Source organism: Ictalurus punctatus, chromosome 18 (genome assembly GCF_001660625.3).
Source record: "Ictalurus punctatus breed USDA103 chromosome 18, Coco_2.0, whole genome shotgun sequence".
NCBI lineage: Eukaryota > Metazoa > Chordata > Actinopteri > Siluriformes > Ictaluridae > Ictalurus > Ictalurus punctatus.
The window spans coordinates 1377233-1395000 of NC_030433.2; the positions used below are offsets into that span (position 1 = coordinate 1377233).

Below are 17768 nucleotides of genomic sequence, written 5' to 3' on the forward strand. Positions count from 1 at the left end.
TTTTTAAATTAGTAATTGAGACTAGTTTAAACTGTGCTTAATGCCCACGTTGATCTGTAAGATTGTATATTAGTTTTGCTATATCATTCTTTCTCATCATACAGCATTAGATGTTCCTATTAATATTTAAAAATGGTTTGTTTTGTTTGTGTTTTTTTTCTGAAATGCTTGAACGAGAGTTATTAGGAAGGAAATACATATTTCCAAAAATACATGTCATACATTTTTGCTGTGGTTATTTTATATAGGTTAATTTCTTGGCTACTGAATTTCTTTTGAAAATTATTATTATTATAATTTTTTTTTTTTGCATAATCAATCACATCATTAAGCTTCCTGTGCGGAGTGACCGATCGGCAGGCTGAGTGCGAGAATGTCGGTGAAAGAAGACCGCAACGTTCTTTCTGCTAAAATCGCCCGGACCGTTTGTGTAACAGTCGAGCAATATTCGTCTCGCGTGCGTACGACGTGGATTCGTCCGCGGAAACGAGAGCGTGTCGTTGCTGATGCAGCACTTAGCTTTGCACGATGGTATGCAAAAGAATTAGGTGTGTGTCTCTTCTTCTCATGTCGTGTGTTATTTCTGAGTGTATATATTAGCGTCGCGGTGGCTACAAAATTTCCTCCTTATCTAACTAAGAAAAAAATTTTAACCTAGACGTAACCTTATACCACAGCACTGTTGGATACTCGAATCTGATTGGTCAAAAAGTGTCTACGTGATTTTAATTTTCTGTAACAATTCTGACAGTCATAACTCGTATGGCAGGTTTAAATGAGTGTTATTGTTCCTCTGTAGTGACCGGTACTTCACAGGGATTATGTATGGGGGGATGATTCATGTATTTTAAGCCTAAAACGTCGCCCGGACGTTTATATTTTAAGATAAATTAATTTAAAAAATGTTTTGTTATTTAACAAAGACATAATCATTGATGGGGTGAAGTTTTCTGTAAGGGAACATTTATTTAAGATGTATCGAAGGGGGTTCAGGGGTCGCTGCTTCGTAACGGTCTGTCACCTTTCCACCCGGGAGCGTTTTCAGGACAGAGGAGGTTGCACGTTTCTGTTTCTCGGGAACAGAAGAAACGACGCTGGTGAGAGAACGACTGTTTACTGCTGTCTTGTGGATGTCCCACAATGTTAACTGTAACTATAAATGGTTAAAAAGTATGATCAGGAATAAAATAACTTCTTTTTTTTTTTTTTTTTTTTTTTAAATAGCTGGAACGTTAACATGCTGTGGTATAAGAGGAATAAAACGCTTCCGTGTTCCAAGCGCCGTACCGGAACGTGATCAGCGTCGGGCTGTGTCACGCTGCATCGCATCATCCAGCTGTTGATTATTCTCTTAGAACAGTTTCTCAACCCTGGTCCTGGAGTACACCTTGTGCTGCACGTTTGTGTGTTTTTTCCAGCTCCCGACACATCTGATTCGACTAATCAGCGAATGAACAACCTTTCCTGAGTCGTAGAGTTTGTGTTGGAGCAGGGAAAACGCTAAAATGTGCAGGACCTGGGTTGTAAACCTGTTGTAACAACGTGCCGCGTTCTGTTTTATTCCGGACATAATGTATGGCCAATGTATAGTGTTCACTTTGGTTCTTATAGTAAGATGAGTTGTGTGTCAACCAGGATGCAGAGCTGGGGGAAAACCTTGTTCTGATTGCCCGTATTGCCCTTTTAGAGAGGTCATAGATCCATGTCCTGTCATTGTTGGCCCTTTTGGCTCACCACAACAGCCACACTCACCTCTCTCTTAAGTTTAATCGCACCTTGTCCTTGTTTGTTGAGCCATGTAGTTGGCATTCTTAATTTCCATCATGTCCTTCATGTTCTCTAAGTAAGAGCAAGACCAGACCTGTTAAAAAAAAAAAAAAAAAAAAGGATCTTAGTTATCTTAAAATATTATAACATTATTATTAATACCGTTCGTATAATAAAGATTACAGGATGCTGCACTCGGCACTCTCAAACAGAGAACCCAAGCTGCAGAGGATCCTATTGACTTTAAAAACTTTCTGATGGCCACTCTTGAATACCGATGGAAGAGCGTGTTGTGTCTTTTCAGATTCTAAACACACATTTTAAACAGGAGTGGATAAGATGTTTACATCCGAGGCTCAGCGAACACACGAGGAACGCGTCGACCGTGTAGTCAGCAGATAACTGAATGTAAAAAGGAATTATAGGAACGTCTCTCATTTGGTTTTTAGACAGAGGGAATGATTTGATCAGGTCCAGGTCAAACTGTCTGCTGTCCAACAGATCAACAGCAATAAGACGGGGGAGCTGGGGTTCAATTAGACTTTATACACCATCCTAATAAAATGCTTCTGATGCTCTATTCTCCTCACATTGTGACTTTTCCTGACAGTATTTTAAATTATGGACAGTATGTGTTAAAACGTTCTTTTCTTCTCTTTTTTTTTCTTTGTTTTTTCTTTTTTTTTCTTTTTTTTTTTTGCTTCTCCAAGTTCTCTACTTCTTTCAGATTATGAATATTAGAATAAAGGGAACTATTTTAAAAATTAATAAAGCTATTTAAAGATTAATGTGTATGTTTTCTTTCTATTTTTGTTTGACTGTCTGTGCTCAGGTCATTTCTGAGAGGGATTATTATTATTATTATTATTATTATTATTATTATTATTATTATTATTAACAAATCATCACAGCGTCACCAAATACATTCCAGCGCATGCCACTATCGTGGGAAAGCCGCTTGTGACCTTTGACTTTCAGGCACTGTGGGGCGGGGGGGGGGGGGGGGGGGGGGGGGTTAGGGCTCGGCAGCTGGTCTGTTCACTCCTCAGGACAAAACCCCTCACATGCACCCACTGCAGCTGTATGCTAATGTGGGTTGAGTCTGTTGCACTGATAGAGCAGGGGTGGGGTGTAAAGTTATTCATTTCAAATATGTGCCTCAAGTTTGTGATTGGGTGCGAAGCAAAAAATAAAAGTAATGACATAATATACAAATTACATTATAACTGACACTTTTTTTGTCAATTTTTATATATATATATATATATATATATATATATATATATATATATATAATTATGTTTAAAATGTAGGACATATCTACCCATTAGTACACTAACATTATACTATACTGTAGACTATTTGGAAACTTTTAAGAAAAGTTGCTGAAACTAACTCGTGAAGCTGGTTGAGAAGACGTCGAGAGTGAAAAGCTTTGTTATGAATACTGTTAAGAGTTTTTAGTAAAAAAAATAGTTTGGATTTATTTAACACTTTGCTTGGTTGCTGCATAATTACACACGCATCACTTCATAGTGTTAATGTCTGAATTTTTATGCTAAAATAACAGAAATTAGTTTTTACAAAATAAATAAATAATAATAATAAACAAAGGTGAAAAATACCACATTTTAGTTCTTCAAAAATTGTCCAAAAAAGGCTGAAATGTTACAGGGAATTGGAGCAAGTGAGACCATCAACGTCTACAAGAGTCTACGAGTTGTCCAAGACGCTTGAAGTAACCGATTATCTATTTTAAAAAAGAATTGGCAGTGTACCTGAGAACTGGCGCAGTTTTATAAGGTAAAGATGCAAATATAAAAGGTGTGTATATATATATATATATATATATAAGTGTAGAGATAATGTGTCAAACTCTTATTCAACTAAAAGTGGGAGTATCCAAGCCAAAATGTATTGCCAGGGTGTATTTTGAATGCACTCAAGCGTTAGAGCGTCAACGCTTTGAACCATTGAAATTCATGAAGTTAACGTCATCTTTTTTAAACGTGAAGGGTATCTTTCATTAATGATCTAAAACTGTTCGATTATTGTTTGAAAGCAACCACTCCGTTCTGCCTGGAAACATCATTCAGTGTCTGTAAGTTTGCTAAATGTGCCTGACTCACGCTACGTAGTTTGCTAATGAATTAATCAAAAGTAAAATCTTCTGTAAATAACCAGTATTTACCATACGCTACAACTTGACTCACTGAACAGCGAACAGCTGCGTTAGCTACCGGAACTGATGCGAGTCTAACTCGAGAGAAGAAAAGACCTTTGTGATTTGTTACGAATGCTATTAAGTTCTGAATAAAAAAAAAAGGTGAGGTGTAAAAAGTATGTTTTATTCTTTCTTGTACATGAGGTGAAAAGTACAATTATTCAATTTGAATAACACTCAAGTAATTAAGAATAATAAATATGCCTAAATTATACATGTATTATTTTGTACAGGAATGAAGTAAAATTACTCAGGTATTTTCCACCTCTGATAAATATCTATTTGATTATATTTTTGTGTCTATTGCTAATTTATGCATGGTACAAAATAGAAAGTGTTGGGTTGTTGTTGTTTTTTTTAAACCATTTAACAGTTTAAAAATATATATATATATATATATATTCTAGCAGAATTAAAACCTCTAAATCCTGTATTGGGGTTAGGTTATTAAATACTGTACTTCATTGTTTGGCTACGTTATGCCCTATATTAATGTATTAATTCCATCCGTTAGGACCGTACAGTTCACCCTGCACCACGCTGAAACTCCACACACTGTACACTGCACTTTGTATCGTGTTGTTATTACACGTGCGTACTGCTTATTTCGTACACGGTCTAGGGAGGAGTAGGCCAGGTTTTCATTTCACTGCAAGTTCTATAGCCTACTGTATATAGCTGTGTATGTGACAAATAAAATCTTGAATCTCGAAAACTGAATTTGGTCTTTATTTATTTATTTATTTATTGATGTTTTTATTTATTTTAATGTCTCTGGCAACTTTTAAGAGACCACAAATGGCCAAAGGTGAATTGGATAGTTCTTCACACTTTCTGTTGTGTGATATTGAAACATGATGAGGCCATTTTGGTTGTTTGTGTATTAGTGTACTGACAAAATCTCATTTTTGTTCTTTGTTAATTATATTTCAGTACGGTGTGTGTGTGTGTGTGTGTGTGTGTGTGTGTGTGTGTGTGTGTGTGTGTGTGCATGTACGTACGTGTGTGTAGGGGGTAGTGCACCATGTGTTGCGTCTGGCAGACCGAACAGAAGGAGCAGAGATAATCAGACCTCTGTGAGTGTGTGTGTGTGTGTGTAAGGGTATGGGTATGGGGGGATGGGCCAAAGCTACCATATGGGTTTTGCTGTGGTCTGTGGTCAGGGAAGCCCACCACTCACATTTCCTTTGGACATTTCAGTTCAACAGGCTTTAGGGTCAATACTTGCATTTATTTACAGTACTTTCAGCTGCATTTAGCAAATGGCGATAGATAAACATCACCTAGCAAATCATGTCCATTTGCTATTGGGGTGTAACCCACCTGGCCCTAAGTAAATTGTCTTTATTCTTTCAAACTTATCCACACCCACTTGACTTGAGAGTAATTCTATCCAGGTTTATCCAGCCCTCCAGGCACTAACAATGCTTACAGTTATCCACTGTTAGTCTTGTTGAACCCTTTCTTTTCTTGAGGGTTGGGGTTATTACATTATCACTTATTCATTTGGCAGATGTTGTTGTTTATTTTTTTATTTTTTTATTTTTTTGTTTGTTTGTTTTTCTAAAAAAAAAAGTCCTTGTATTTGAACTCATACTCTACTGGACACTTCTGGACATCAAGCGCGGATTAGAATCGAATCATTTGTCGTTAATTGACTGTAGGTTCCTCAGTGTTCTTTCACTTCACACGAACCTGACGTCATTCACACTAGCACGCTGTTTTATTTTTGGCTCTATGGCAATTTCAACAGCACACTGCGCTGTGCAGCCGCGACGCGATTGGCTGAAACTTGGAGCTGCCGGAAGTCAATCCCAGGACTCTGATTGGCGGTCGCTGCCTTTGTGCGCGCGGCAGCTGCTTCTCTCGGCTGCAGTATTTAGAATGGTCGTGCTGAATGACCGCAGAGACGCTCAGGGCTTGGGTGACTCTGATTGGCTGAGGCTGGGGTTTCAGAAGACGTATACGTGGTCGCTGATTGGCTGGTGCTCTCTTTGTGCGCGCGGCGTCTCGGCAGCTGCGTTTTGAATGGTCCTGCGTTTGAGAAGCCGAAAAGGCGTCCATGGGCAAAAGGAGTCAGGATGGTGTTAGTTCATGTCGGATATCTGGTTCTTCCCGTGTTTGGTTCAGTAAGAAGCAGAGGTATCGTTATATATTTTCTAAAAAAAAAATAATTTATTATTTATGACTGTTGCTAACACTCTTACTAAAAAGAAGCGCCGGAACGAGCTAGCTAACGGCAACGACAACAGCCAAACCCTAAACGGCTTTCTTCTCCCTTGTTCTAGTGCACTACCTAGGGTACGACACAGCGGCGTGTGTACCCTACCTAGTGCACTAACCAGTCAGCCATTTCGGATTCAAACACTGCACTGGCTCTGGCGAAAAGACCAGGCACGTCGGCTAGCATTAGCACAGGTTCATACAACATTGTTTGTTTGTTTGTTTGTTTGTTTGTTTTTGTGTTTTAGCCAACAATAGCGCTACCTAATCTATCTAATCTATCTATCTTCTGCAAACACGCAACGTTATTCTGAGTTTATATTGTAGACATGTAAAAGCACGTCTGCTACCGTGATTTAAATCTGATCTCTGAGGTAATAAACAACACCGCAGTCCGCACCTTTTGTGCCCCAGCTGCAGTCTACGGTTTGCTAAGTGAAATATTATTTATTCTGTTATTATTATTTAGAGAGAGAGAGAGGGAGAATTTTCCGTCTTTAGTTAAATCCTGGTGTATCTGATGCATTATTAAACACTGAGCACTGCAGTGAAGGCTGCCATCAAAAATCATCCACCATCCAAATGCTTCTGAACAAGACTCCTGTAGAAACAGATCCCATTCATATCTTCTCAGAAACATTCTGTTTAAGATCAAGTGATAATCCAGGTGCAGAGGGAGGATCTTGGCTGTTTGTGTAATAATACTGTGATGTACATACTATACAGGTCATGCAGTAGCATTTCATTGTGCTTGTGTTTTTTCTTGTTTTTTTTACCCTTCCTTGTTCCATAGTCCGGAGGCCGCCGCCACATGCCGCATCACTCCGATTCCTCTCTCTCTCTCTCTCTCTCTCCCTCCCTCTCCCTCTCTCTCTTTCTCAGTCTATCTGTCTTCCTCTCTTCCATTGTGTAGCTATAGCGATCGCCTCTCTGCCTGTGTTCTGCCTCCCTCTGCCTCCATCCCCTCTTTCCATCCGAAGACGACATTGGCATTTAAAAACCAAAACCAACCTTCTTCCCACTCATCCGGTATCCTTCTGTGTGCGACTGCAGAATAACACACTCCTTTCTCTTCTTTTTGAGAAGACACCTCTGTCTCGGTTTCAAAACTGTCATTGTTGATGATAACCCATTGTAGCGGTCTACGATGATCATTGTGATTGTCCCATTTGTTTGTTTGTTTGTTTATTTATTTATTTATTTATCCCTCTCAGCAATGGCATATTATAGACTTGCATTTTTTTTTTTTTTTTTTTTTTGTCCCTCAGCCTGTAAATTTCTGTGAAGTGGATGCGTTCGCTTCTCGTTCCTAGGTCGACCGGGGTTTGTTCGTTACGATGTCCCGATAGCCGAAGCTACGTACGAGCCGATCGGGATTCCTAAATGCGATCCACTTTTACGGGTTGGGAGTTCAGGAACTCCGACCTTCGTGTCACGAGCACCGAACGGTAGCCACGAGTGTTCGTGTTAAAAGGTATGACGACACTACGTCGGAATACGTATCACCGTTTCGCCGCAAGGCTTCGGCACACGGTTCCAAATCGATGAAAACGTACGTTCGGTCGACCCGATCTAACCCGAAAACGATCCGGTTTGTTGAATGTTTCCGATCCGAGTGCCATCGGTCTTTGTAGTGAAAGCTTTCCACTTTGAGTTCTTTTGCAAGCAGCTGAATTAAAGTAGTGTTTGACTTGAAAAGATTCAGACTCCACACCTTGGGTGCAAAGCGTGAGGGATTGAAGATATTAAAAGATCACCGTGGTAAACTTCAACAGGGTAGTTAGTCGTCGTGTTTCTGTAGATGGAACAAGAGTTTGAGGTGAGCATGGTATCTACATAATCCTCTGTCCTGAAGACTTTCCTGTGGCAGAAACGCTTACTGACCGTTACAAAGTGCCGACACCGGACTCTCCTTCCATAACATCTGCATGGTTGTACGTTTTCTTTTTTTTCCGTTTTTTAATTGAGGAAAATGTGTTGGCTTTTTAATCCAATCTCTTGTTACACTGGGTTTATATGGCGCATCTGCCATGTGAATGTCCCTGGGAAAGAGTTGTTATGAATAAATATCAGAAAGACGATGTTCATAGAAACCTGTGAAGCCTTGCAACCAGCACTGTCGTCAGAGCTGCCGTCATAGGAAAGTAATCAACACTTTCTGACGAATAAGACTGAGGAACGTGGCACCGTTGGGGTATTTAAAAAAAAAAAAAAAAAAACGTATCTAAAAGACCCCACTACTACTGCGCTCCATTCAGGATGAGTCTTCTTAGGTAGTGCAAGCAGTGTTTGACCGTGCGATATAAAGCCCGTCTGTAAATGTTGTCATTTTAATATGCAGTATTGTGGTGGTTGTCATACACAGTCAGAAAAGATTCAAGTTAAGACTTTGCGAAATGCAAACCAAACAGGAAGCTTTCACTCTAAAGATCTCGGGTAGAGATTCCTTAAACGTTCTGTTTACCTGAACTAATCACACCCAATTTCACCCCCCCCCTTTTTTTTTTTAAATTAGTTTTATTTCCGCTAACCAGTCCTCATTTGTGCTTGGCCTTGCGCTAGTGTTCTCCGTGCCTCAAGCTTGGCCACCGTGAACGCCATCCACGTTACAGGAATCCCTAGACTTGCACTGCTGTAGAAATCTTCCTAGAGTTTTGAAATGTCTTTATTTCTTTGGTTGTGGTTCTTGGCTTTCTGTTTGTGTATTAGGCTCTTCAATGCATGATCATGTTTATTTTTCATTTCTTAAAAGTTTAAGTTTCTTTTGACATTTGAACAGCAAATTCCAATGTATCTTTGTGTAGAGATGTTCTGCTGTACTGATATGTGCTGTAGCATACACATCTACCCATTGGATGCTGCTTCTGTTGTTTTAACCTTTTGGAGCATGGTTGGCTCTTCTTTTTTTTTATTATTATTATTTGCATGGAAATATTCCTCTTATTATTCGTATCACATGGTTCCACTCATACTAATATTTTCCAATAAAGACTGTAGTTTTTTTCCTTAACCTTCAGTGTGTTCTCTGCTGATTTCCATGTGACCTCCCTTCAAACCCCAACCCCCTTACCAGTTATTTGGCCTCTTTGGCCCCTCCCCCCCAATACTCATTTCTCAGCTCCTCTCACTTGCCAAGCTGAATCATGGGAAACATACCGTCACAAAAAATTTAGCCGATCTCTTCACATCCACTTAGTCCACAAACATCTCCATTTGCATCTGTCTCTCTCTTTCTTTAATTTATTTATTTTTTTTGTTATTTATCTCCCTATTTCTCTCCTCTGTAAGCACATGATCCTTTTGTGTTACAAACATGGCTAAAAGTTTTGGATGCTTCATTTCCAAATTTCAAGCTAATGTTTTTCATACGTTTCGGTCTGGAAGTGAATCTTTTTTTTTTTTTTTTTTTTTTTTTTTTTTTAAATCAAAAGTAAGAGTTTTATTTCAGCAATTTTTATTTCACTAGTGTTCAATAATACGAAATGAACATTTTCCACATTTTATATACATTTATATACAACTTTGAATTGAAATGGACGTAATTTGGATTATACACTATATTGGCATGAGCTCTTGGACACCTATATCCGTACAGTTGGCAAAATTATGAATAAATAAATTAAAAAAGTTAATGTTATGATTGTGAAATATTAATCCCTGTTGCTGAGAAACCCCCTAAATTAGTTCTCGTGCAACCATCACTAGATGGTCACGTAATTAGTTGAATGGACTCTACCTGTGTGCAATTAAAATGACTTATGGTCTCAATATGAATACACCTGTTTTGGAAAGGCCCCCCGTATCTGTACGGTGACATGAAGATCGCTGTGTTCTCAAAAAGAGTTCCGGGTCAACGTTTTGGAAAAGTATCAATTAGAATTTGGTTATGAACTAATCCCCAAAATTTCCATTATTAAAATATGGGACGAATGTGGCACACCTGCAGGTCTGCCTAGATAAGCGGTCCAGTGAAAAGCCAGTGACCGGGTATGGAGGACATTAGATAGAGATGCAAGCAAGAGACACCAAGGCCAAAAAGATCAAATCTGCCCCAACAGGTTAATCTAGCTACGTGTCAGCCGAGTGGACGATGCGCCTTTTGGCAAACCCGAATGAGGATTTCAAATGACTTGCTATTCTTTCGTAAAGCCCAGATTTGTGGAGCATCCATGGTATGAATGGCGTCTGTTTCTCCCATCGGACCTGTCGATTTCTCCTGCTCCTTCAGTGTTCTCCTTAGCGTCTAGCTTGCGTCTCTAAGTAAACTTCAATATTATGGGCTAATTTTTATTTATTTATTTATTTTTTGTATATACATGACATATAATTCCAGTTAAGTCCATGTCCGTTCCAAGTTGTAACAAAATATGGAAAAGTTCAAGGGGAGTAAACGCTTATGCAAGACACTGCACACAGTTCTGTGACAATTTTACAGTAAGTGTTTCTGAACCCCTGACCGTACAACCCCGTTTAGAACACCACAAAAAAACACTTGGGTAAGGTCATCTAACCTGACATTTAAAGACAGTCGCCAAATTTGAAGGCGGTACGTAACGCAAGCCAGTGCCTGTCTTCTCCACAAAAGCAGAAAATGTTATTTCAAGTCAGATAGAACTGCATTGTCATTCCAGCTACACAGTCATGTGAAAAAATAAGTACACCCTATGGAAATTGGTGGGTTTTTTTTTTTTTTTTTTTTTTTTTACCTATTTGGACAAGCAAACATTTGATCCTCTTTGAAACAGCGCCTATTAATAAAGGTGTCACACTCTATCGAATGACGCACACAAGTGACATTTTGTAGTCATTTTCACAATTTGAAAAAAAACTAAAACTGATCAGTCAGATGGAAAGAGTAAGTACACGCCTACATTTTTCACACCTTCAACTCCATTCAATTAGAATCAGGTGTTCAGGATCGGGTGCCAGTGATTAGAACCTGCTTAGGAAGTGCAGGTGGAACCTGTGTTTATATTTATACCCCTCTCTCATATCTAGTGTCTGGTGTTCCCATTGTTATTGAGGTGTGTGGTGTCATCACGCAACGATCTAAAGAGTTCTGTAAGACCCTCAGAAAAAAGCTTGTGGATGCTTGAGTCTGGTAAGGGATTTAAAATGATCTCCAAATGATCTGAAACATATCATTCCACTGTAAGGAAAATAATCTACAAATGGCGCAGATTTCAAACGACTGGCAATTTGTCCGGGACCGGCCGTCCCAGCAGATTCAGCCCAAGAGCAGACCGTCTGATGCAAAAAGAAGTCTCCAAGAACCCCAGAATTTAATCACAGGATCTGCTAGTAAGTCTTGTAACTGTTGGTGTCAAAGTGCAGGCTTCTACAGTCGGAAAGAGATTGCACAAATTTGATCTGTATGGGAGGTGTTTCAGGAAAACGCCTCTGCAAGACTACAGTTTTCCAACGAGCATATAGGCAAAGCCCAGGCCTTTTGGAATAATGTGCTCTGGACTGACGAATCAAAGATACAGTTGTTTGGACACAGTAACATCAGACATGTTTGGCGCAGACCAAAGACAGCTTTTCAGGAGAAGCACCTCATACCAACTGTGAAGCACAGTGGTGGAAATGTTATGGTTTGGGGTTGCTTCGCTGCCTTGGGCACTGGACAGCTTTCATTCATTGATTCAACTGTGAATTCTGCATCATATCAAAGAGTGCTCGAAGATAATGTGAGCCCGTCTGTCCGAAAGTTCAAGTTGAACCAAAAGTGGACCTTTTGAACAGGACAATGATTTGTTAAAGCACACGAGCAAATCCACCAGGGAATGTCTCAAAAAGAAGAAATAGAGCGTTATGGTATGGCCTAGTCAAAGCCCGGATTTAGATCCCATTGAAACGTTGTGGGGGGATTTGAAACGGGCCGTGCATGCGAGAAAACCCTCAAACATCTTGCAACTGAAAGAATATTACATGGAAGAGTGGTCAGAAACTCCTAGAAGCCTGGTGGACAATTACGCAAAACTCCTACAAGACGTAATTTCTGCTAAAGGGGGCAATACTAGCTTCTGAGTCCAAGAGTGTACTTTCTTTTCCCACAGACGAATATCACATCTATTGATATTTCTGTTGAAGAAATGATTGAAAAAGCTTATTTTCCTTGTGGCTTTGTTCAAGCATATCAACTGTATTAAAAGGCACTGTTTCAAACATGATCAAATGTTTGCTTGCCCAAATATGTCAAAAAAAAAAAAGCCAACAATTTCCATGGGGTGTACTTATTTTTTCACATGACTGTGTATATATTGTATGTACGTGTATATATAAAAAGCTCAGGGGTCCCTGGTTCAATCCTGAAGTTGGGTTACTGTCCGTGTTGCGTTTCCTGAGAAGGCAAATGCGTGTCTGAGACGCCCTGTGATGGAATGGCGTCCTGTCCAGGGTGTATTCCTGCCTTACACCCAGTGGTCTTGGGATAGGCTTCAGCTCCAACACAGCTCTGACAAAGCATTTCTAATAATGATTTATTCATAAATGAATGAACGAATACACCAGTTATTGGGGTAAAGACAATACGACAATATCTATAACATCATCTCTGCACTGAAAAGCAGCAAGGGTATGACTGTGTGTATTAGTCTGCTGCAAGCATTTTGTGGGCTTATCTCTAAATCTCATTACAAATCTAATAAATGCTAATGAGCGACATATGACCGTATTGAGACCCTTCAGATCATGCGTTATGAGTCCAATGAGTTTTAACATGAAATGTTTGACAGAAAAAGAAAAAAAAAAAAAAAAAAGCGTTTTTCTGAATGCATTCTCTAAGATGCAGATCTAAAACGATCTGTTTGGGGATAGAACTTTAACATTTTTCAAATATTACACCAAAGACTTTAAATAACAAAGTAATAATAGCATCAGAGGAGAATAAAGTCATCCAAAGGAATTGATTTTCTCTATTTTACCCAATTTTGACCCAGATAGAACCAGGTATTACTGAGGAGCCAGATACTCTGTGGAGGCGTATTGAAAGACTTTTATTATTTTTTTTAGAAATGTACAAGTTTTTTTTTTTTTTTTAATTATTTTATTTTTTGTAACTAAAATAATACTTATAGTTATCAGTTACTATGATCCTGCAAAATTTCCCACATTGCCTGCCATTTTCTGAAATTGGCCACTTTTGAAAACACAAAAATCTTCTCAGTTCAACGTGCACCACATTAAAAATATAATAAAGGTATACCAGCAAATGACTGCATTTTGACTTCTAGATAAGCAAGTTAGCAGGTACGTATGTTCCATTTTGTGCGTTTCTGTATAGATAGCTACTGATTTCTATTCGTTCTTGTTTTTCTATTAATCCTTGCACATACAATCAGGTCCATAAGTATTTTGACAGTGACACAATTTTTTGTAATCTTTCCTCCGTACACCACCGCTATGGATTTGAAATTACGCAAATGTGTTTAAAGTGTCGACTTTCGGCTTTATTCGAGGTTCAAAGGGTTTGAGAAATACTGCATGAACCGTTTAGCGATTACAGCCATGTTCACAGGCTCAGAAGTAATTGGGCAACTGGCTGATGAGCAGGTTCATGGTCAGGTGTGGCCTGTTTCCTCATCATTTCAAATGAAGGAGATAAAAGGTCTGTAGTTTGGTTCCAAGCGTTGAATTTGTATTTGGTCGCTGTTCATGAGAACTCTCATTATGTCAATATATGATTTACCTCACGATGCAAACTTTTTAGATTAGACTTTTCTAATAAACCTCTAAAAAAAAAAAAAAAAAATCTAACCAGTTCTGGTGCATGATTAACTTGTATCAGAATGATGAGAAGAGAAGAGTACGGAGAAGGAAAGGAAGAGCTCATGATCCAAAGCATACCACATCATCTATCAAACCTGGTGGAGGCAGTGTTACGGCATGGGCGTGTACGGCTGCCGGTGGAACTGTGTCACTGGTGTTTGTAGATGATGTGACTGCCGATAGAAGGAGCAGGAGGAATTCTGAAGCGTATAGTTATTTATTTTTTTGCTCAGATTCTGTCAAGTGTTTCACAGTACAGACGGATAATGACGCAAAACACACTGCGAAAGCAACCCAAGAGCTTCTCAAGGCAAAGAAATGAAATGTTCTTAAATGCCCGATGACCTCAACCCAATCGAGCACGCTTTTCACTTACAGAAGACAAAACTGACGGCAGAAAGACCCACAAACCAGCAGCGACTGAAGGCAGCTACGGTACAGTACAGGCCTGGCAAAGCATCTCGAGAGAGGAAACTCGGCATTTGTTAATGTCCATGGGTTCCAGACTTCAGGCGGTCATTGACTGCAACACATTTGTATCCAAGTTTTACACACAATCCTAATACTTTTCGATTGTCAGCTTGTCCAATTGCTTTTGAGTCTGTGAAAAATAGAGGGACACTCTTTCGATTTCAAATGCATTGCGGTGGTGTACAGAGGCAAAGTTACAAAAATTGTCCCTGTCCAAATACATATGGACCTGACTGTATATGTGAGTGCACGTGATATACTGTGTATAGTTAAATGTAGCGATCGTTAGCGTCAGGGTTTTTTTTTGTTTGTTTGTTTGTTTTTTTAAAGTAAGATTTAAAATGCAGGACTAAATAAAGGTGGGGAAAAAAATCTATATTACGAAAATTATATTAAACACCCATGTGTACATACCTATGATCCATACACATTTAAAGCGGTCTTAATGTATATATTAACTGTAAAATTGACTTGATAAAGAGTTCAGTGGTATACATTTGACACTTGAGGTCAACTTCATGTATTCACACGCAGCATTTAAACTGAAAATTGGATTAATGGATTAAATGGATTAAAGCAACCATAATCCTATTTACACCATCTTGGATCTGAGGTCATTATTTTGGATCTTTTCCCTTCATGTGTGTTCAGCATTCACTAAATACAAGTAATTAAGAATGTTATGACGTACCGGCATGATCCTACACTGTGATATATAAATGAAGTTGGTGGGCAGACGTAGTTTAGCATACTCGTCTACCTTTAACGCTGATAGAAGACCGAAAGTCAAACAAGACTTTGTCCAAATTCCCATTTGAAATCCAGTAGTGCACAGGAAAGTGTACGAGTCCTGCCCAAACCTTACAGCAGTTTTCAGCAACAGCTGTGCTGGCCATTCCTCTCGTCTTTCTCACTTACTCTGTCTCTCACTCTTCCATCACCTGTTTCTCACCATCTGAGTATGTTGGGTTTTGTGCAGCGTGTGACGGATCACAGCCGATGTCAAGGTCTCACTTGCACTTGGAGCTACTGTTACAGAAGTAGGGGTGGACAAATGATAACTTCATCAGTTAGCCCACTGGACTAGTGAAAGCTAAAGTTTGTTGTTCAGTCCCATGTTTTCTGTTGCCTAGAAACCTCATCGATGAGGCTAAAAAGAGGCAACTAAGATTGTCCGATTACAGCAGCGGTTAGCACGTTCTCCTCAAACCTCCAGGGTCGGGGGTTCGATTCACACCGTGGCCCTGTGTGTGCGGAGTTTGCATGTTCTCCCCGTGCTGCGGGGGTTTCCTCCGGGTACTCCGGTTTCCTCCCCCAGTCCAAACACATGCACGGTAGGCTGATCGGCGTGTCTAAAGTGTCCGTAGTGTATGAATGGGTGTGTGAGTGTGTATGTGATTGTGTGATGGATTGGCACCCTGTCCAGGGTGTACCCTGCCTCGTGCCCCATGCTCCCTGGGATAGACTCCAGATTTCCCTGTGACCCTGAAAAGGATTATGCGGTATAGAAGATGGATGGATATATGTGTGTGTGTGTGTGTGTGTGTGTGTGTGTGTGTGTGTGTAGGCTGATTGGCATTTCCAGATTGTCTGTAGTGCGTGAATGTGTGTGCGATTGTGCCATGCGATGGGTTGGCACCCCGTCCAGTGTGTCCCCAGCCTTGTGCCCCGAGTCCTCTGGGACAGGATGCAGGCTCTCCGCATGCCTGTGTAGGATAAGCAGCGTGAAGAATGGATCGATGAATGAATAATTATAGTCAGTATAGTATCTTCTGTTCCTTTATGCACTTCAATTACTGATCATGTGAAAGTTAACGTCACCGCTTCACTGAGATATGTGATTCAATTTCACAGATTTTCCATTGGTTTGATGTTCTGCTGCTCTTTAAAAGTGTTTACAATTGTCAAAACCCACGACAGCATGGTTTCCGAGCCCCAGACCTCAGGAGCGAGCAGATGTCCATGTTCCGGTTACATCTGAGCTCCTAACACACATGAAGCAAGTGACTAGTGTCATGTAGGTCATGACAGAACCAAAATATTGACCATCTGGTACCCCTGAGGGCACGCAGCTTCTGAACATGCTTGTGCTCTCTGATTGGCTGTTCTCACACTGCCACTGAACTCCAGCAAATCGGAAACGATCATTCTGACTCGGTCACCTGTGATTGGTTGTTGTGTGCAGGTACTCATTTCAGCAGGCACCAGCACAGCCATGCTACATCCTGCCGACATTTCCACCTGGCCACACCCCTTCCTACTGAGTTCCCGCCAACCGGCCTTGCGGCCCCACAGTACCAGGAAGTCCCACCCACTTTCCTACCTCAGGCCTTACAGCAGCAATACCTCATACAGCAGCAGCTACTGCAGCGCAGGTACACACACCACCGTAGCAACCCCTTATACAAAGCTACAGTAGTGCACAGGCACATAGTGTATACACACACACACGCACACACACACACACATAGAACAGCAGCTCAGGTATGCACATATTTACAGTAGAAAAATACAGTGTTGTCACATTATATCACATAATATTAAAGATGGCTTTTTTATTTATGAATTTTTTTATGACAGACGTACACAAGAGCGTGTTCCTCTCAACACACACCGGTTACGCCCAGGATATGATTATTCCCCTCCCATGCACATTCCTCAGCCAATCACACAACAGCCCAGATACCTAGCCGAGGGCACAGACTGGTGAGTTTTCGACACATGCACACACATTCAGACATACGTATACGTACGTATAAGCACTGTCGAGTGAGGGGCACTGATCAGCACTCGCTGCCTCTAACGCTCGTCACGGACGTTATGTTTTTGTGACAGGGACCTGAGCGTGGACGCGGGTTTGTCACATCAGTACTCGCTGCAGCAGATCCCACAGCCCTACCAGCACTACTTAGCCTCTCCCAGAATGCACCACTTCCCCCGGAATACTTCGTCTACGCAAGTGGTGAGTACTAAAGTGTGTGTGTGTGTGTGTAAGAGAAAGGCAAGTGGGAGTAAAAGAGCACGACTATTTAATTATGGGGAAAATGTCCGAGCGTCCGCGGAGCGTCTTTTACCAGCAGACACTGTCAAAAAGCAGTTTCACAGAAATCCAGGTGTACAATCGGCTCCTTATTGAGCAATCCAACGTCCAACAGTGGCAAGAAAACAAACTCGGGGGCGCCCATCCTCTTCTGGGTGACACTAGATGGGATTATAGATCATTGTTGTTCCTCAGTTGTTTACTGTGTTGAACGCATGTTCATTATGAGCGTCTTAATCTTTATAATTACAGTATCAGCTCTTAGGTACAAGG

The 17768-nt window shown here is 40.3% G+C and overlaps 1 protein-coding gene across 1 annotated transcript in view; it reads left to right on the forward strand.

Annotated features, from left to right (window-relative positions):
• Positions 1 to 5576: 5576 nt before the first annotated feature.
• rnf165a (ring finger protein 165a) overlaps positions 5577 to 17768 on the forward strand; it is a 15007-nt gene continuing 2815 nt past the window's right edge. The window contains exons 1-4 of the mRNA XM_017492447.3: positions 5577 to 6133; positions 16641 to 16830; positions 17036 to 17161; positions 17291 to 17417. Of these exons, the coding sequence (XP_017347936.1) occupies positions 6073 to 6133; positions 16641 to 16830; positions 17036 to 17161; positions 17291 to 17417 (504 nt within the window). The 5' untranslated portion in view covers positions 5577 to 6072. The remainder of the gene's footprint in view (positions 6134 to 16640; positions 16831 to 17035; positions 17162 to 17290; positions 17418 to 17768) is intronic.